The following is a 20370-nucleotide window of genomic DNA, read 5'->3' on the forward strand; positions in this document are numbered from 1 at the left end:
CATTTCATCTACACATTAGAGAGCACCTACTGCTCGCAGCGCTGTCCTCGGCTTCCCATGTGTGGCCTCATTTACTTTTCAAAACAGAGAGTTGTTGCCCGAAGTCACCTGGCTGGTAAGTGGTAGAGGCAGGATTCTCAGCTCTGCTGTTCTTGGGAACAGGGGAAGTAAACACAGTTGCTTATGATCCACATGACTCACTTTTCACCTCGTCTTCTTGGTTAGGATTGGGCATTCTGAAGTAAAACAAATCTGGGTTCAAATTCTGGCATCCTCCTTAACCAGCTGCATGGCTTTGGGCCAGTGACCTAAACTGTCTGAATGTCGGTTTTCTCCGCTATGAAATGGGGTGGATAGTAGGGTTCACTCTGTAGGGTTTCCTGAGAGCAGAGTGCTGGGGATTTAGTAAGTGGTCATTAGGTGTTGGTCCTCATTCAGAAAACTCCTACTCATCCCTCAAGATCCAGAGCAGTTGTTTTTTTTCATCTGGAGAGTCTCTCTAAGCGCCCCCTGCAGAATGAACCCTCATCCCCTCTGTGCCCCCACAGTGGCTAGAGAGTGCTTCTTAGGGGATCTGTGGCCCTGAGAGGATTCAACTAATGTCTTCTCTATTGAGACCCCCTATGTGCCAGGCACTGTGCTGGACCCTTTAGGTAAGAGCTGAGACCCCTCCGACCACACATAACTGAGCTTTTCCCCACCATGTCACACAGCTGGGGTTTAGATCTTGGCTCTGTCACACCGTGGCTCTGTGACCTTGGGTAAGCCAGTTACCTTTTCTGAGTCTCCAGATCTCACGACATAACGTAAATGAAGTACTTGGCATAGTCCCTGATCAGCCCAATAAGTGTGGCCCATTTTGATTGTTTTTCATTACCTGGGCAGCTTTATCCCTACTGTCTGTGTGCCTCGCACATAGTGGGTGCTCATGTTGGCTGCCCAGTTCTCTCTAGGCAGCCCTGTTCACACAGGAGAGGCCCCAACGTGAAATCTCTCAGCTGTTTCCTGCATGGCCCGGGGCTCCTCTGAGGCCTGGCAGCCGTGGAGATCCCACAAGCCCTAAGTGCCTGTGCTGGAGGCTTTCCTAGAAAGCCAGCCTTCAGGTTGGTTTCAGCAAGCCGGGACTCCAGCTGCCAGCACCTCTGCTTGCCATTGGAAAGTTCCCCATCCTGCTTCAGGCCAGATGTGTGCGAGGACGTGTGTTGGCAGCTGAGGCCCAAGCTGGAGCTGCGCACCCGGACCAGCAAGTGTTTCCACCAATTCTGTGTCTCAGTCTAGAAGAATTGAGGTAGCCTGGCCAGCTTGGAAGTGGTTCCTGCTGCCCACCATCTGGATGAGACTCCGGCAGTGACGGAAAGACAGGCTCCAAGGGTGGGCAGCTCTGTGTGTGGGCACACGAGGAGGGGACAGTTGATTGGGTTTCACAGCATGACATTCCTGACTTTTCCTTTCAACATAGCTTACCTCGGAAGATTTGAGTTGGCCCAGGAGAGACAGACTGTCTGAGCCTCCAGTGCCTCATCTCTGTAATGGGGTTATCAGTGATAGTGCTGGAAGCTGCCTGTAGTCAGGCAGTGTGCCAAGCACCTGTCATGCATTAGTTCCTGTAATCCTTAGCCAACCTTAAAAAGTAGATACTGTTCTCTCCATTTTACAGATGAGAAAGTGGAGGCTCGGAGCCATGCATTGACTCACAAAGTCACACAGCAGCTTCAAGCTATAGGGCCAAGATTCATACCCGGGTACTCTAAAGCCAGTGCCCGTCTGTTTTTTAATAACATTAAGGAGTGATTGGTGTGTGTATATTTATTATTTTTAAATTTTAGTTGTGTGCAGTAAAATTCCTTTTTGATATAGCATTCTGAGTTTTTATGCATGTGTGGGTTCTTGTGACCACCACCACAGACAGGATACAGAACAGTTTCCTCATCCTCCCCTCCCCCTCCAGAGAATTCCCTCAGGCTGGCCTAACTCTTGAATGCAGTGGGATGATGCCTGCACTTGTAGTTGAACTTGCTCCTGTGATGTTCTCTTTCTCTCTGTGGCCTGTTGTGAGAAGCCTGGGGGTGAGATGTGGACTTCTCTTCCAGGGCCGGGCCCCATGCCTGCATTCTCCTCTGTCACAAAGCTGGTTCTGTTTCTAGTACCCTTGGCAGTTAAGCTGTCCATTCAGCCATTTCAAGAGCATTGTTACTCTCCAGACACAAGAGAGCCTTGAGTGAGGTCACCTTGATTTATGACTCTGTGGCCCTGTCTTGGCTTTTTGTCTCTTTGCCTGCCTGTCTTTCTGTCCATCTGCCTTTTTGTCTTTCACCAGACATTTCCCAAGAGCCTAATGTCACCAGGCACTGGCAAAAGCATGGTGCCCGAGACAGACGTGGGAGAGGGGGGGACAAAACAGCACACTCAGAGGCATGTGTACTGAGAGAGGGCAGCCCCTGTCGTTGTGGGAACCCAGAGAATGGGAACAGAGCCAGATCTGAGGTCTCCAGAGGCTCCCTAAGTTGACATCTAAGAAATAAAGAGGTGCTAGCCAAGCAAAGGGAGAGATATTCCTGCCGGAGGCCATGGCACGTGCAAAGCCAGGAGGCAAGGGAGAGTCAGGCTGGGTCAGAGCGGGAGGAGGCCCCCTAAGCCCCACAGCATGCTGTTGTTGCCTTCCTTGACAAGGCGGAAAGCTCCAGAAGGGCAGGGGCTTCTGTCTCCTTCATGGCCAGAGCCCCAGCCCTTGGAAGGGAGCTTCGTACACAGTAGGCACTCTGTCTTATTTGCTGAATGCGTGAGTGGGTGAATGAACTGAAGTGTTTGAAGCAGAGGAGACAATTAGATTTTCATCCCAGCCTGGCACCCCTCTGCCCACGGGGAGTCAGAGACCCTAGGCCCCACCTGCGCAGTCACCACGTACGCTATGGACAAGGAGCGGTGGGAACACAGTCCTAAACCAGAGCATCTTACCTGCAGCCTGTGCTTCCAGCACTTGTATTTGGGCCCCTTTCCAAGCATTCACTTAATTGAAAAGATTGAGGGGAAAAAAAGGAAAATTGGCAGCCGGCCACCCCCAGTGTGTCACTTAGCTGTGAAGCCTGAACATGGTGCTTCCTGACGCTGATGTGAGGACGGGAAAGTTCTGGCCTGGGGCCAGGACACCTGAGGCCTGGCCTTGGGAAGCTAGGAGGACAGGGGACCTCAGAGGCTGAAAGGGCTGGGATTCAATCCCTGATGTTGCTTGTTCTTCCCAACTGTGTGACCTCAGGCAGGCCACGTCACCACTCCACACCACTCCACTCCATTCCGGGCTTGGGTTTCCGCCTCTGTCCTGAGGGCAGCCCCACCCTCCTGGCGGGCAGCCGCTGAGGATTGCACACTGTGTTCGTAAAGCGCTCAGCACAGGGCCAGAGCACAGCAGCACCGTCCCCAACATGGTCACTGGTCTTGTCTTGGGCCCCCACTCACCCTGGTCTCGCCCCACCGAGACACCCTGCCGTCACCTCCTGGGTCTCCGGGGCATCGTGACACTTGGCAGCATTTCTCCAGGAATGAACTTAATGTCCTTTCTCTGGAAAGATAAATACACGATCCTCAGCCCTTCCGGCGGCGATGCTGCTCTGGGGGTGTTGGGCAATCAGACAAACTGCAGGGTGTTGCAATTGCAAAAGGAGGTTGGGAGTGCTGACCTACATAGGCCAGATGTTGGGTAGACAGCTGGGGAGAGCCGACAGATCGGAACCAGAGGAACTCGTGGTCTCCACGGGGAGCAGCAGAATCATGTTTCCCATTAGTTAAGCCCTCAGAACGCATCCAACTGCCTCTGCTCCCTCCCTCTCTCCTCCACCCTTCTCTCTTTCTCTCCCTCCCTGCCTCCCACCCCCTCACACTGGGCTCCTCCACCTCGGGCCAGGACAGCATATTGCCGGAGAGGTGGATCTGGAGCCCAGCCAGTCATTTACCAGGCTGTCCCGGGATCCGCCAACCCAGAAAACCCAGTTAGTGAGGGAGCTTAAGGGGGGAGGGGGTTGCGCCCATCTTTTAAAGTCGGTTTCTTAAACCAGGGTCTGCTGTCTCCTGGGTGCCCTTAGACGTATTCCCGGGAGCCTTCTCTACAGGAAGTGGGTTCCTCTGGCTCTTGAAACTTAACACCGCTGCCTGATTTCAGGGCAGCACGTGCTTTTGTATTTAAGTTGCGGCACAGGACCGCTTCCGTTATCCCGGGCTAAGGCCTCGCTGCAGAAATTATGTGGCTTGTGAGCAGAAGCCCGAGCCCCTCAGTGTGCTGCATAAGAGACGGGTTTTCCTCCTTCCGTCTAAAAGGGGCTCTGCTGCTCCTCAGATCTGAGAAATAGCATTTTGGAACAGAGCTCCTGCATCCTCAGCACCTCCCAGGAGGACCCCTGGGTCTGGCTCCCACCTTCCAGTCCGCTCTTTGCATGGCCTGGGCAAGTCCCTTCCCCTCTCTGACCTCATAACTCCAACTATAAAATAAGGGATGGTCTGGAGCAGGGTTTTCAAATATTTGCAAGTCTTAGAGTCCCCTGCTGTCAGCCTGAAGCAGGCAAAGGAGGGCTGTGGAGAGCGGAAGAGCCCAGGCCCTGTTGGAACCTGCACCGACGGTTGCCTGGTGGCAGCATGGACCCCTAGGGTCTGGCAGCTGGGCTGGCTGGCTGCTGGGTTACACCCTCCTCCATATATAGAAGAGCCTGAAGTGGTGCTGCCTAATGGAAACCAGGGTGGAGAGCGCAGAGACCCAGCCACCTCACCAGGATCAGGGACTTCTTACGGGCCAATCTAACCACTGGCTTCATCAGTTCTAAAGTTCTCTGGACAAGTCATTGTGCAGGAGGCCAGAGGATCTTGGGTAGAAATTTGGACACTGCCATGGAAGTGGAAAGAGTCCATGGCTGAGAGTGTAACCCTTGGCAGGTTGCTGCACCTCTTGGCCCATCCGTATCCCCATTTGTAAATGGAGGGGTTGATCCAGATTAGGGATGCTGAGTATGCAGCACACATCCTACAATCCCCGTGCCCATGGCAGACATTGCTAATGGATCACAGATCTCTGTCTTGCTAATGCAATTTCTCACAGCCTCTGCAGGAAAACAGTCTCAGCCCCCTCTACCCCACTGGTGCCCTCTCTTTAGATATTTTCTTCCATCTTCAGACAGCCCACCAGCATTGTGGAGCCAGGAGAGGGCTTCCCACTTGAGAAGTGTTGTAGGCTCATTGGCCGGCAAACAACAGAAGTCCAAATAGAGTGAGAATGGCAAGGGAGTCCCTGCAACAGTACTGTCCTCATTCTCCATCCTCCTCCGGGCACCGTCTCAGTGTCCAACATGTCCACAAACCCCTGTGCTCCATCTGCTTAATTCAGTGTTCTTCTTCAGCTTGACTCCATTTTTTAACTTAAATTATTTTTAAAGGTACTGCTTTTGCCGTCTCCCATAAATGGAAAACCCGTAGTACTTGCTAGAAACAGAAGGAAACTAAATAGAAAGGAAAAGGAAAATCAGTGTGTTCAAGTTCTTCCTGGCTAGTGTTGCCTGCCCTGAGGTCTTCTGTCTCCTCTTTAAGAAAAGAGACCAGCAAGTGTTGGAGAGAGTGTTCAAAAACCATTATTGCCAAACTTCCAAAGGGAAGGGAATGGCAGAGACTAACTTTGTCTCTCTGGGATTCCCTGCAGTTTAGTGCTGAGATCGTGTGTCAGCTCACACCAGCTCGTGTACCCCAAGCTTCTGAATACCTTGAGACACAGTGATCTTAGGAAAGACTGTCACTTTGAAAAGCCCTTGGACCGGATCCTTCCCCACCTACACCCACAATCGTTCCCCCAAAATTAAAAGCTCTGGCCATTGCAACCCAGACCAAAACGTAATCACTTTGTCTTGATGAGTGCAGCGGCCCACCCCTTCTAAATAGTCTCAGCTGGGACTGTCAGCTGGGTTCTTTGCCAACCCTCGAAAACCCCACTAAATAGATTTGCAAAGCAAAGTGATATTGGAGGACGTTCCCCCGCACCTCAGAGATTTTATTCACAGGGCAGAAACGCCTTCTCATGTTTTCGAGTTCTTATGATGAGAACGTATGAGATCACAGCACTCGTGAGGCGGGGAGGCAGCTGTCTCATGTCCTCATGTCCTGCTGCGTGGGGACGGCAGAGGGCTTACGGATGGAGCGCTGGGGCCCTTCCAGGAGCGGCAGCCTGGGCAGAGATCTGGCCAGTGGGTCTGCAGGGATAGGGATGTCAGTTTACTGGGGCTGCTGGGGCCTACGGAGGCGCTTGGCCTGTTTCAGGCCCATCACTTAGTTTTGCCCAGACCCAGCTCCTGGCCTGTCTCGAGGGCCTCTAAGCTTTGTTCTGATTTAAATCTTTATTCATGGACAAACTGACCTGTTGGCTGTTGTCACTTGGAAATGAGACCTAAATTTCTGCATGCTTAATGGGGGCCCTCCAGGCACTGGGAGCCTCCACCCTCATGGGCCGCAGATGCCAAGGGAGGTGAGGACCGAGGGCTTAGGAAGCACACATCAAACACCCTCCCTCAAGCGCCGGCCGCAGCTAAGATTCTAGTCAACATAGATTCCATTTCTGGAGCTTTTGGGAAAAAAAAAATCTCATTCGATCTTACAGTGCCCATAAGGTTGAAAAGACAAGCATTTTTATCCCCATTTTTCAGAGAACAAAGGCTCAAAGAGGGAGAGGACTTACCCTAACTCACAGAGCTAAGGCCCCATCTGCCAACTCCCAGCTTCCTCCCACCCCACACCCCCACCTGGGCTATCCGCTGTACCTAGACCCAGAGAAGATGCTGTCCTGGGGCGCAAGACAAGAAAGTGGGCCACAGACCCTTTCCTTTTGTCCTCCTGGGATAGTGGCATCTTTTTTTCTGATTATAAAAGAAAATCTGAAAAAGACAAAGCTTCAAAAACAGAATTGAGGGGCACCTGGGTGGCTCAGTTGTTAAGCGTCTGCCTTCGGCTCAGGTCATGATCCCAGGGTTCTGGGATCGAGCCCCGCATCGGGTTCCCCGCGCAGGGAGCCTGCTTCTCCGTCTCCCACTCCCCCTGCTTGTGTTCCCTCTCTCACTGTGTCTCTCTCTGTCAAATAAATAAAAATCTTTAAAAAAAAAAAAAACAGAATTGAAAAAATCCTACTTTTCCTGCCAACCCAAAGCACACCCTATATATGATATATAATCTGTGTATCTCACTGGTTTATATACGCAACACAGACACACATTTATATACTGTGCAGTGAATCTGCCACATTTGTAAATTCCGTATTCGGGGATTCGCCTGCTTGCTAAAATTTATTTGTGATCCAACTTCAATGCTCGTAGCACCTCCGTGGTCCCTCGTGGACACGGGCGTGTGCAGAGCAGCAAAACGTGTGTGTCACCCGCTGTGCGCGTGCCCAGCTGAGGCTGGGCAAGGTGACACTCTGCCTTCTGCTTTCAGCTCTGATCCTCGAAGCAAGTGTCTTTTTCATGATCCCTTCAGTGCCACTGTTCTCTTTTTCTTTTTTTGTTACATTTTTGTACTTCCTGTTGGTTATTTCACTGTTTGAAATGACCCCACACATCGTGCTAAAGTGCTGTCTGGCATTCCTAAGCTCGGGAAGGCTATGATGTGTCTTCATGGGGAAAACACGTATGTTAGATAAGCTTCGTTTAGGCGTGAGGTACAGTGTCGCTGGCCTGGAGTTCAATGTTAATGCATTTACAGTACACATTGAATAAGGTGTCTTTAAACAGAAACAACCAAGCTATATATGGGTCCGTTCATGAAAATGTTGTGACGAGAGGCTTGCAGGACCCTGCCCTTGTATTTCCCCCAGGAGCAGTGGTTCGGTATTTGCTAAATCAGTGTTCACAAAGACTTTATAGAGCATCACTACCAGAAATGATGTATGTACATGCACACGCATACTCTTACATACAGTATATGTAACTTTTTTGAGATTGAGATTCATTTTTCTTTTAGCCTATTCTTTTTACCTAATATAGTGCCCGAACTTTCTTCTCTATGTCATAGAATTCTTTTAGTTGCATAAAAACCCTCCTCATGCCAAAAGGCCCAGGTCCCTGTTGTGTGTCACAGAAGCAGGAACCAGAGCACGGGCAGGAGCCAGGCCAGGCTCTTGCCGATTCTCTCCTGTGCCTCCCCTTCATTTGTCCCTTTCTGCATACCAGATGTCTGTCACCAAGTGTGGAGGTGGCTCTGGCTGGTGCTGACATCTGGTCTGATTCCAGATTCCTGAGAGAAGCTGATTGGCCCACCCTGCACAGTCAGCTGGGGCCGTGAGATGGGCAGGACAGGTGGCACTTCTCAAGTGGGGGGTCCAAAAAGGACTCTCAGCATCTGCCAGAGGGCTTTTTTTTTTTTTTTTTCTTTTTTCTTTTCTGTCTTCTGAAAGCAGTGTAAGTCAAGGAAAAGTAACTTCTGGAGGCCTCAGGACAGGGTAGTCATCGGAAGGTGGGTCACCATGGCCCAGGCCACCCCTCACAACATCCATGAGTAGATTGGTTCTTTGTCCTTTGTGGGGCACTTCCTGGCACGGTCGCACTGACCTAGGACTCGAACAGTCATCAACCCTAGGTAGAAGAGGAAAGGCCAGGGTAGGTGAAGCCCTGGCACCAAGCAAGCTCATGGCTACGTGGGGACGCTGCCTTTGGGCCGGACGCAGTTCCCCTCCGCTGAGGCTGAGGCCTGGGGATGGGGGTGGGAGGTGGCAGGGCCTTCCCCGCAGACACTCATGTGGAGGGGACAGGGCCCTGACTTCTGACAGGCTCAGGTGAGCTGGACCTGTGTTCTAGGCCTCTGACCCCCTCGGGGCCTAGAGAAGACCAGGAAAGAGGCAGGGCCCTGGGGATGGGGGACTAGGCGCAGGTGGGTGGGCTGTGGGAGGAGCGGGTATAGAAGCAGTGAGCAGAGACCAGGTCTCCCTCAGCTTTATGCCCCTGTGTTTGGCTCATAGTGATGATGATCATGATCGCTTTTACCCCATGCAGGCCCTGTGTGAGGCACTCTGCATGCACATCCTCACATAATCGTCACCCCAACTCTGAGGTTGATACTGTTACGATCCCTGTTTTTCACAGGGAGGAAGCTGAGTCACAGAGAGTTTAAACCACTTTCCCAAGACCACGCAACTAGTCAAGATGAAAGCAGAGGTGAATCTAGGCCATCTTAACCCCAAACTCCACGGCTTCCTGGTGGGCTCTCACAAATGGAAGAACGAGCTTGCATGTGCCTGCAGACCCACAGCCCAGCTGTAGTGTAGCTGCTGGGGTGGAGGCATGATTCCTGCCTCGGCAAGGCTGTCAGGGTTAGAGGGAGCCTGCGTCAGTCCTCACTCTGAATGTCAAAACTCGTGACCTCAGGTGGGTCACTGCACTTCTGCGCCAACATTCCTGGCTAGGAGAATGTCAGATGTGTTAGCCTAGCCTGCAGGCTCCTGGAAATTTGGGAGACACCACAGCCCAGCCATCTGCCCACCTCTGCCCCAAGCACCCTGGTCGCAGTAGACCCCACCCCACAGCTCTTCCGTCCAACCGTTCCTCTCTGTACTGACTTAGAGGAAGTGAGGAAACCCAGTACTCCTGGCCCTGATGACACAGCCTGAGGGGAAGCCAGGCCTGGGGAGTCTGGGTCTTGTAAATCACGCAGGTCTGGCTGCTGAGGTTGAGCAAGAAGGGATTTCTATGGTGGCTAATTCCGATTCAAGGCCTCCTGTGAGGGAGCAGGAGGAAACCCTCCAGGGCCTTCAGAGACCAGTGGGGTCCCTATTTCTTCATTCCCAGAGGGAAGGAGTCCCAGCTGCTCCCTGAGACTCTCAGCAGACGTGCCAGTGGGAGGGGTTGCCAAGCAGGGCGCGGAGCAGAGTGGAGAGGCAAGCCTGTGGGACCCTCCGAGAGACACGGCTGAGCTAGGCACCCTTCCCACAGACCTCAGGCCTGCCTCGGATAGGCATTGCCATCTGTGAGAGCTTGACCTCCTAGCATTTCAGTTTCTTTCTAGTGTTTTCACGAAGCATAGACTTCCCATCGTGCTCTGCACTGGACATACAGCACTCCGTGAACAGGATGGGCACTGTCCCTCCTCTCACAAAACTTAGAACCTAGTGGGAAAGCAGACAGCTAGCAGTTGCAGTCAAGTATAATTGACTTGGTGATGAGGAAGTGGGTGCCAAGGAGATCTGCAGCAGGAGACCAACCTAATATTGGTAGGAAGGGAGCAGTCAGAGAGGACTTTCTGGAAGAAGCAGCATTCAAATTATGCCCTGTTGGTAGTCTTCTAGAATATCCCACATTCTAAAATTCGTCTGATTGTTTCCTTGCGGTGTCATTTAGCTTGTTCCTCTTTCTCCTTTACTTTCTATAAATTGGAACTTAGGTCAAGAGGCTTGAGATTCAGGTTACATGTTTTGGCAACAATACTGGACAGAAGATTTTGTATATTTCATATTGCATCACCTCGGGGTGTCTGCTTGTCTCTCTGTTGGTGATGCTAGGTTTGATTGCCTCGTCGTAGTCTAACCACCAGATCTGCATTGAAAAGGTGCATTTTCCCTTTGCTGGGAAAGTAATCTGTGGGGTGGTACTCTCACATCGTGTGACTATCCTTATCGACGACCTTTCACCCGGTAGTTCCGCATCCATCAGACTGGTGGTGCCATCTTGCTTTCCCACCAATGGATGAGAGTTCCAGTGACCCCTCATTTTTGTCAGCATTTGTTTTTGTTGATTTGTCAGTAATTTTTCTTCTAACCATTCCAATAGATATGTAGTGATAATCTCATGGTTTCAGTTTGTCTTTCCCTAATGGCTAATGATGTCAAACATCTTCTTGTGTACTTATTTGCCATCTGTATATCCTCTTTGATGAAGGATCTGTTCAGATCTCTTGTCCATCTTGTGATCATGTTGTTTCCTTACTGTTGAGTTTTGAGAGGTTTTTTTAAAAAAATACATTCTGGACACAAACTTTTCTCAGATGTGCAGCACATGGTTTGAGGGCTATTCTGTGGAAAAGGTTTCAGTGTCATTTCCAGGGGAACATGACATGGACTACATAAACCCTGCAGGAAATCTACTTTTGTTAAAAGTTATTTTCTTTAAGTGTGATAAAAATATATATAACATAAATGTCACCATTGCAACCATTTTTAAGTGTACAGCTCAGTGGCATTAAGTACATTCACACCGGGGTGCCTGGGTGGCTCAGTTGGTTAAGCATCTGCCTTCAGCTCAGGTCATGATCTCAGGGTCCTGGGATTGGGTCCCGCATCGGGCTCCTTGCTCAGCAGGGAGCCTGCTTCTCCCTCTGCCTGCTGCTCCCCCTGCTCGTGTGCGCTCTCTCTCTCTCACTCACTCTCTCTCTCTGACAAATAAATAAATAAATATAATCTTTAAAGAAAAAAAACAGTACATTCACACTTTTGTGCAGTCACCACCATCCATCTCCAGAACTTTCATTATCTTTTCAAACTGAAACTCCACGGCCATTAAACACTAACTCCCCATCCCCCTCACCATCCCCTGGTAACCACCACTCAACTTTCTGTTTCTATGAGTTTGACTATTTTAGGTACCTCATATAAGTGGAATCATGCAGTATTTGTTCTTTGTGACTGGCTTATTTCACTGAGCATCATGTCCTCAGGATTCATCCACATTATAGCATGAGTCAGAATGCCCTTCCTTTTTAAGGCTGAGTAATATGTATGTAATATTGTATGTATACAACACATTTTGTTCATCATCTGGCTGTTGTGAATAATGCTGCCATGAAAAAATCTGCTTTTAATTCCTTAACGGCAGGATACTGAGTGTTAACTGGGTTTGGGATAGAATCTAAAAGCCAAGGTCAGGGGACACCTGGGTGGCTCAGTCGGTTAAGCATCTACCTTCGGCTCAGGTCATGATCCTGGGGTCCTGGGATCGAGCCCCGCATTGGGCTCCCTGTTCAGTGGGGAATCTGCTTCTCCCTCTGCCTGTTGCTCACCCTGCTTGTGTGCTCTCTCTTTCTCTCTTTCTCTCCCTCTCTCTCTCTGGCAAATAAATAAATAAATAAATAAAATCTCTTTAAAAATTAAAAAAAAAAAAGTCAGGCAGACTGCTTTGATGGCAAGTAACAGACACTAAAACTGGCTTAAACAAGAAAGGGAAGGTTTTGGCTTGTGGCCGTGAAATGTCCAGGATGCTGGATCTGAGGGTTCAAATGGTATCACAGGACTCAGGCCCTTTCTCTCCCTCTTGGCTGCTTGCTTCTGTGTGACAGATGCTTTCCACATAGTTCTCCTCCCAGTTAGCCATCTCGGTGGGGAGAGGGGACTCTTCCCTGACCATGCCATCAGAAGTCCCAGAATTGAGTCTCGTTGGCCTGGCTTGGGTCACGTGCCTGTCCCTGAACCATTGTTGTGGCCAGGGACAGGCAACAGTGTGGTTGGCCAGGCCCGGGACGCACGCCCCCTCCCTATCACAAAGACTAGGCAAGGGAGAGGGGTGACGTTCCAAAGGAAATTAGTTGCTGTTACCAAGACAAGAAGGGGAATACCAGATAAGCAGGCATATTGATCAACTGCTATGCGGGAAAAACTAGCTTTGCCCGCCTCCTGTGTGTCAGGCATTGGGCAAGGCCCCACATGCATTAATGATTGCTGTGAATCCTCAAGGGAAATTACTCACCCTGTTTAAGACAGAAGGACACCATGGCCAGAGAGATTGGTGCCTGTGAGTCTCCCCCAGTAGCAGGGCTGGCGTCAGAACCCAGTGGGTGTGCCCTTTCACCCACCCCTAAACCCTGGGCAAGGCCAAAGCCCTGCATTGGGACAATTCTCATTAAAAAGTTAGATCTGTGCCTAAAAATGCAGGCATCAAATTGTGTTCAGAGGTTGATTCCAATAAACCAATTAGGACTGCTGCAGAGTCCTTGTACCATATGTACAGAGCTTTAAAAACTATAAACAAGAGATTGAGAATGAATTGTGTAAGCAGAATTTTTTTTTTCCATTTATGGGAATGCTTTTTTTGGTTGCTTTTAGGAAAACAATGACTTTGATGATCAGTCTTTTTTTTTTTTTCTTTGTTTTTTAATCCACATTAGCATTGTTCTTGACAAATAGTCATCCAAACTTCGCTTAAGCATGCCGCGGTGACAGGACTGTTGGTATGGTCTTCTCTGGGCCTCAATTTACCCATCTGGAAGTTGGGGCCATTGGATTGGCTGAGTCCCGTTCAGTGATGGAAAGGCCTCCTTAGTGGTGTCCCTGCTCCTCGTCACACCATTTTTCGCAGTGGCCAGAAGGATATATAGGAAACATATTTAAACACATACATTAAATCGTGTCACACAACCCCACCCCTTGAAACTCTTTAATAGAACAAAATCCCATCTCCTCCCTGTGGCCTGCAAACCCCTCATGATGCCACCGCTGCCTGCCTCCCCGCCCCTGCCTCCCTCCTCCCCCGGCTCTGCTTGCCATGACAGTCTTCCTGTACCTCAGACATGTCCAGCCTTTCCTGGCCTCCGTATCCTTACTCGTCTTCTCTCTGCCCGGAATACTCTGTTCTCAGCTCTTCTCCTGGCCAGCTCCTCGTCCTTCAGGTCTCCGTTCAGTGCTTGCTTCCTCAGATAGGCCTTGCCTTCCAAGGACACCCAGCTGCCCCACCTCCCTGCCTCGTGCACTCACAGCAGGCTCCGGGGGCCTTCCTAAGCATTGAATGCAACTTAAAATGACATACCTACTTGCTTGTCTGCTGGTCTGTTGTCCATCTTCCCACTCTCCAAGGGCAAGGTCTAGGTGTCTCTTGTTCCTCATTGTGTCCCAGCACCCAGCAGAGTGCCTGGCACTCAAGAGGTACTTACTAAATGTTGTACAGTGAATGAATGAATGACAAATGGGAGCCATTCAAAATCTCTGTGCTGGAGTCTTGATGAGGCAGGATTGAAGTTCTTTTAAATAAAACTGACAACTACTCAGGTGGCTTTAGAGACAGAGTTCTTTTTTGTCAGAAAATCGCCTTTCCAAGGGGATTTCTAAAGGATGCCTTGACCTGTTCTTTGGCTCCGTGAAGGCCCCAGGACTGGGGAGCACAAACAAGGGAGGGGGGTGGGCCGGGATGCCCAAACCCCTGACATTGAATTAATCTCTTTTTTATGAGCAGGGATGGGGCAGGCATTGGAGAATCAGAGTGCAGGGTACTAAAAGTTCTTGACCTTTTTCTTTCTGCCAGGCAAAGAGCTCGGAGCTTGGCCTCTAATAATCATCACAGCTCTGGGTGAGATGGACTTGCTGACCCCACCTTACAGTTACGGAAGCTGTGGCTCTGAGGGTTAGGAAATTGTGTGAGTCTAGAGCTTCTTGACTCTAGAGCTCATGTTTCTTCCTCTCTGTCATGCTTCTTTGAAATAAAATGCGTGTTGGATTTGGAGAGGTCATGCCTGGTGGACTTAGCTTGGCACTCCCCATCTTGTCCTGATTTATCTTTCCATTATTCATCTCTTCTCACCTGGAGACCCTTCTTCTGCAAGTCCCTGGCGTTCACACTGGTCTCTGGCCCCAGCCCCCACATAGTTGCTCCAACTTGTCGCATTTTGAATGAAAGTTTCCTAGTAACATTTCCAAGTGCTTCAAAGTACGCCGTGATGTCTCCAGGCTTCAGAGAGCTCTCTCCTACCTCCCATCCTGCATTAGTCAGGACTAGATTACATGTGTCAGAAACCCAACTTAAACTGGCTTCAAAAATAACTTGAGAAGGCAGCTTTGGCCCAAGATGTATTGGCTCAGAAAACTTGACAGAACAGGAGTAGATTGAGCTTCAAGCAGAGCTGGATCTCAGGGTCAGACTGTGGTATAGGAATCTACGGCTTCATACTCAGGCAGGCTCCTTCCAAGCGGTGAGGAGATGGCCCCCAGCAGCTCCAGGTCCCCATACTGATAGCCAACCAACTTCAAAGAAAACAGAGCTTGACTTTCTCAAAGGTTGGAGCAAAAGCCCCAGAGCTGATTCTTTTTAAGAATGACTGGAAAAATAGCCAGCCCCGGGGCTCTGTGGATTGAGTGGAAAGCAAGAAATCCCTACAGTGCTGAAAAGAACACCATCTCCTGAGATGAGCTGGGTGCTAATGCTTTCTCATTCTTGATTTCATTTAATCCTTTGTATAGCTCTCAGAGGTGGGGGTTATACCCATATTATTGTGGAGGAAGCTGAGGCCCAGAGAGAGCAGGTAACTTGTCCAAAGCCATACTGCTGGTCGGCGGCAGAGCTGAGATTCAAACCCAGGTCTCTCTGACTCAACCCTGTGCTTTGCTCCAGAGTCCTGGAGAAGGCAGGGCTCCCTTGGTGTTAATGCCCATCTCCTCTGTCCCTCTTGTAGGTCTATATCATCCGGGTTACATGGTCCAGCGGCTCCACCGAGGCCATTTACCGGCGCTACAGCAAGTTCTTTGACCTCCAGGTAAGGATTTGGAGTGTCCAGTGAGCTGCGGTGTAGGAAGAAGTTGAATCGGACTAACTTTCCATGTTGATGTCAGAGCCTAGACCCTCACCCATGGCAGACACATAGTGTTCTTTTTTATTTCCTAGATTTAAAAATGATGTCCATGTGCTTACTTTAGCAGCACAGGTACTGAAATCAGAATGATACAGAAATTAAGACGGTCCCCGTGCAAGAATGACACACAAATCTGTGGAGCACACGTTTGACTATCCCAGGAGGAAAAAAACCTTCTCGGCTTCAGGCACAGCTTGATCCAGGGTTTTCACAGTACCACCTCACCCAGATCCTTCCTCTCCTCCTGCATTCCTGCTTTCATGGTGTTGGCTTTATCCTCAGATCCCACAGGGTTACAAAATGCTCTGGGCTCATACTCAGCAGGAAAGAGTGAAAGGCCATTTCCCAGAAGTCCCAGTGAACGCAGTGTCCTCTGCATACCATCCCGTGTCTTGACCTCACATGTTCTCTCGGAAGCTTGGGTGATATTAACCACAGGCAGCCTTGGTCGTATGGACCTAATCCATTCCTAAAAATGTTAAATAAAGAGTTTTCAGAATCTGTATTTCATTATTTTAAAGGGGGAGGCGAGATAATAATGTGCTCCTAACCAGTTTCCCCAATATCACTAAAACAATCTCAAACGCCTACATAACAAGCTGCCAAGAGTCATTGCGTAATGTAAACCAACTGAGACACCAGTTACCTAATTATTAAAATGCACTGAACTCGTTAGTGGCATTTTGTGTTCATAAAATGCAACTAAATCAAACAGTACCATATGTATATTTCCTTCTGTTCTACAGCAAACATGTAAATACACAAAGAGACTATATGTTAAAGATGCTAAGGTACTATCTAAAACAGACTTGGCAGGAGCAGGATGGGGGCCAGGAAGGGGCTGAACCCTGGGGGAAAGGCAAGGAAGATGATGCCCAACACCTTTGAACGCCATGAGCAGGAGGAATAGTCCTGTCTGAGAATGACCGAGATCCATACCCTCTTACCCAGATGCAGGGGTGATCTATGCGGATCTATTACAGCAGGTCTTCAGTTCAGACATTGAATGTTGGGTAAACACTTTTGCAAGTTGCTCAACGGACTTTTCACGCACAGCGGGTCTGTGTAGGGAGGACTACCTGTATTTTGCTTCCAGAAGCCTCTTGCCTGCCTGGTACCTCCAAAAGGATAACAGAGGGCAGAGAACAATGAAACAATAGAACTGCTACAATCAGGATTGCTATCCTGGGGATTATGGACATCCACAGAGCCAACACCCCTGGAGCAGCTTAGGCAGGAAGAGAGGAAGGAGTAGGGTCGATTTACGGGAAGAGGCAGGTGTGCCCCACGGACCCCAGAGCAGGAAATGCAGCTGGCCTCACAGGGCCCCAGAGCCAGCAACTGAACGGCCCTCGGAGGCCTAGCAGCTCCCCAGCCATCTCTCGCTGTGGCCACAGGGTCTCCCATCGAGCCTACTCTGTTTTCCTGATGGCCTCTTCGGACCAGCTTCCTCCCTGGACCATTGGCCCACATCCCCAGATAGCACTGCAGTCCCCCAGTGGAAATGTCCTTCCGTGTTGCCCACACTCTGGCGTTTCTAGGTGCTGGGTCCAGTCTCCAGGAGAGAAAGAATCTGATGGTCCCAGGGGTGCTGGATCCACCTCCGAGACTGTCGGCTGTGGCCAGAGGGGTCTGGGCATTTGGTACAGCATCATCTGGAGGAGGAGAGGTTGGATGAGGACGGGGTGGAGAGAAACTCTGGAAATGTTAATAGCTGTTGTTCTGCAGCCAATGAGGCAGCATACCCAGGGCTTTAGACCTGGACTTTTGGGATTAGACAGATGTTTCCAATCTCAGCTCTGCCTTTCACATCTCAGCTTGGTGTCACCTCTGTGTGTTTCTGAGACTCAGTCTCCCCATCTGCATGTTAAGAGTGAAAACACTTTCCTCGTGCATTCATTGTGACCGTTACTCAAGATGTGCCTCGCTCAGTAAGCACATTAACTGTCATTAGCTGTCCCTCTGTTCAGATGAGACTTGCCCGAGGTGACATCATTTGGGAATGCTTGAGCCAGAGTATGATCACGAGTCTCCCTGGCCCAAAGCCTGTCCTCCCTGACTCTCCTGTTCTGACTCAACTTTCTTATTTCTTCCAGAACTTAAAAATGAGGTTTTCTCCCCCACTCGGCATAATTGGCAATAATTGGGGGTTTGCTATAACATAAACAGCTGCTTCAGATGCCCCTCCCTGATAGTCTAAAGGCAGTGCTTCAGCCAGCTTTAAAGAGTCCCAGATGGGTGGCTGGAGTGGGAACATCACGGAATTCCAGAGGGTCCCGCTGTCCTAGAAGTGGCCTGCTCCCCAACCCCCACACCCCAGAGCGGGGAACTGGAAGAGAGGAGGGCAGGACCCCACCAGCCAAAGTCAGCTGTTCTCAAGGACCAGGCAAGGAGGCCAGCCCGCATGGGGCTGTGACCCCCTGAAGTAAGATGATTTCGTGATCCCACCCTCCCCTTCCTCTTGTCTGCCGAGTAACCTTGGCTTTTTCCAAAAGTAACTTGGCACAAGAGAGTACGGGGAGGGCCAGGCATTCGTGGAGGAACAGCTAGGCCAGCGTGGTGTAATGGAAAATGCAGAGAACTCAGTCAGGAGACTTGGGGCCCAGCAGCCTGTTCTGTGTGGCCTTCGGCACGCCCCTTAACCCCTGTGTTGCCTCTCTGTCCTCATCGGTAACGTGTGGTAATGACAGCAGAACGAGCTGGTATTTCTGGAGCACTGACTGCTAAGCATCTAGATGATACTCATGGAATCCTCGTGTTAAGCTTATTCAATTATATAGATGGAGAATCTTGGGCTCAGAGAGGTTAAGTCATTTGCACAAGGTCACACAGCTAGTGAACATCAGAACTTGGATTTGAAACTGGGCGGGTGACACCAGAAGCCGCACTCTTAGCCACTTTGCTTCTAGTGTCCCTCTCTCTAGTGGCTACTTCACAAGGTTTATATGGACTTAAAAGTGGTGATGTGTCTTTAAAAAAAGAAAAAAAAAAGGGGGGGGGCGCCTGTGTGGCTCAGTTGGTTGGGCGACTGCCTTCGGCTCAGGTCATGATCCTGGAGTCCTGGGATCGAGTCCCACATCGGGCTCCCTGCTCGGCAGGGAGTCTGCTTCTCCCTCTGACCCTCCCCCCTCTCATGCTTTCTCTCTCTCATTCTCTCTCTCAAATAAATAAATAAAATCTTTAAAAAAAAAAAAAAGTGGTGGTGTGTGTCCAGAAGAGGTAGATCCAGCAGATTCGTGGTTGCCAGGAGCTGGGGGGAGGGGGAAAGGGGAAGAGGCTGTTTGTGGGTACTGGGTATCTTTTGGGGGTGATGAAAATGTTCTGGAATCGGGTGATGGTCATGGTTGCACAGCCTTGTGAATATACTAAAAACCACTGAATTGTACACTTTAAAAAGGTGAATTTTATGGTATATGAAGTATATCTCAATTGTTTTTTTTTAAAAGTGGTATGTGTGAGCAGTTTCTGGGCTGTCAAGCCCTGAGCAAACGTCAGCTGTTGGGATTATTGATGGGCGTGGGTTGTTGCTAGGAACTGGCATAAAGATTAGAGGAAGAGATGATGCCAGTTTAATAGAGTGGTTAAGATCCTGGGCTTTGATCCAAATGCTGCCACTTACTGGCTGTGAGATCTTGTTTTAGTCAGAACTGTTTTAGTTGCAGATGACAGAAACCCAGTCAAAATGGATTACTCAAAAAGAACATTGATTAGCTAAATGTAACTGAGACGTCTAAGCATCCTTGGCTTCAGGTATGGCTGGATCCAGGGGCAAAAATGTCAATGAGGACCTGCCTTTCTCCACTTCTTAGCGTTCTCCGCGCCCAAGCAGGGTGGTGCGTGGTAGTGTGGCCACAGCTCCAAGCTGTATCCAACAGGTCAGCTCAGTGGCTTCAGGAAAAAGAAGAACACCCCCAACAATTTAAGCAAAAGTCTCATTGGTTCATCTTGGGTCAGTGGCTGGGCCAGTCAGGGCTAGCCTGGGGACTGGAGTAGAATGTGTGTAGACTAACGAGGAGTAGAAGATTCCCCAGAAGGAATCAGACAGCTACCGCCAGAGAGGGAGAAATAGCCTGTAGATGACAGAAAACAGTAAATGCTCCTCCCGGTAGGGGCAGGACATTCAGGCAGAGGAAAGAGTCTACAGAGAGGCTGCCTGGGGTAGAAAGGAGGAGCATGCCTCAGGCTCCTTTGGGAAAAGAGACTCACGGTCACCAGCGAGAAGGTCCCCTTTATGACAGTTCACCTTCCAGTATGATTTCCTAACCCTCTTACGCTTAGAACAGCCAGACCCTGGTCGTCATGCCTGCCACTTTCTAGTGGTCATCTGACCTCGTGTCTCATTCACACGAGGGTGCAGATGATAGAGCCCTGGGCTTGGAATGGGAAGACCTGGTGTCAGGTCCCAGCTCTGTGTTACCAACTATGTGGTCTTGGGCAGGCCTCTCTGAACCTCCCTTTCTGCCCTAGCCGGGGCCCACGCTGGAGAGTCCATCCCAGTGTGCCAGAGGGAGTTGGCATCCGAGCAGGGCGTGGGGACAGCCAGAACACGCAGAGCGTTGAGGGCAGTGCCTAGAGGAAATGGGGTTTGGTTGAGTGATGCAGTGACGGGGTCAGCGAGCATTTACTGAAATGCGCCAGGTGCCCACTTTCTGTGCCGTCTCATTCAGTCCTCACTTACAAGCCCAAAGTCACAGACAGGGAAGCAGAAGCTCGGAGACGCAGAGTCATGTGCCCGGAAGCAGCATGGCTGGGATTCAGGCCCAGGTATGGCTGAGTCTGAAACCCGTGCTCCTAACCACTCAGCCCCCCAGCCTCCTTGAG

The 20370-nt window shown here is 50.1% G+C and overlaps 1 protein-coding gene across 1 annotated transcript in view; it reads left to right on the top strand.

Annotated features, from left to right (window-relative positions):
* Nucleotides 1–20370, top strand: part of SH3PXD2B (SH3 and PX domains 2B) — a 103411-nt gene that overhangs the window by 15627 nt on the left and 67414 nt on the right. The window contains exon 2 of the mRNA XM_045901273.3: nucleotides 15373–15453. Coding sequence (XP_045757229.1) covers nucleotides 15373–15453 — 81 coding nt within the window. The remainder of the gene's footprint in view (nucleotides 1–15372; nucleotides 15454–20370) is intronic.

Source organism: Mirounga angustirostris, unplaced genomic scaffold, assembly GCF_029215605.1.
Source record: "Mirounga angustirostris isolate CCGP_5_RB_7025 unplaced genomic scaffold, mMirAng1.0.hap1 SCAF_7, whole genome shotgun sequence".
Lineage (NCBI taxonomy): Eukaryota > Metazoa > Chordata > Mammalia > Carnivora > Phocidae > Mirounga > Mirounga angustirostris.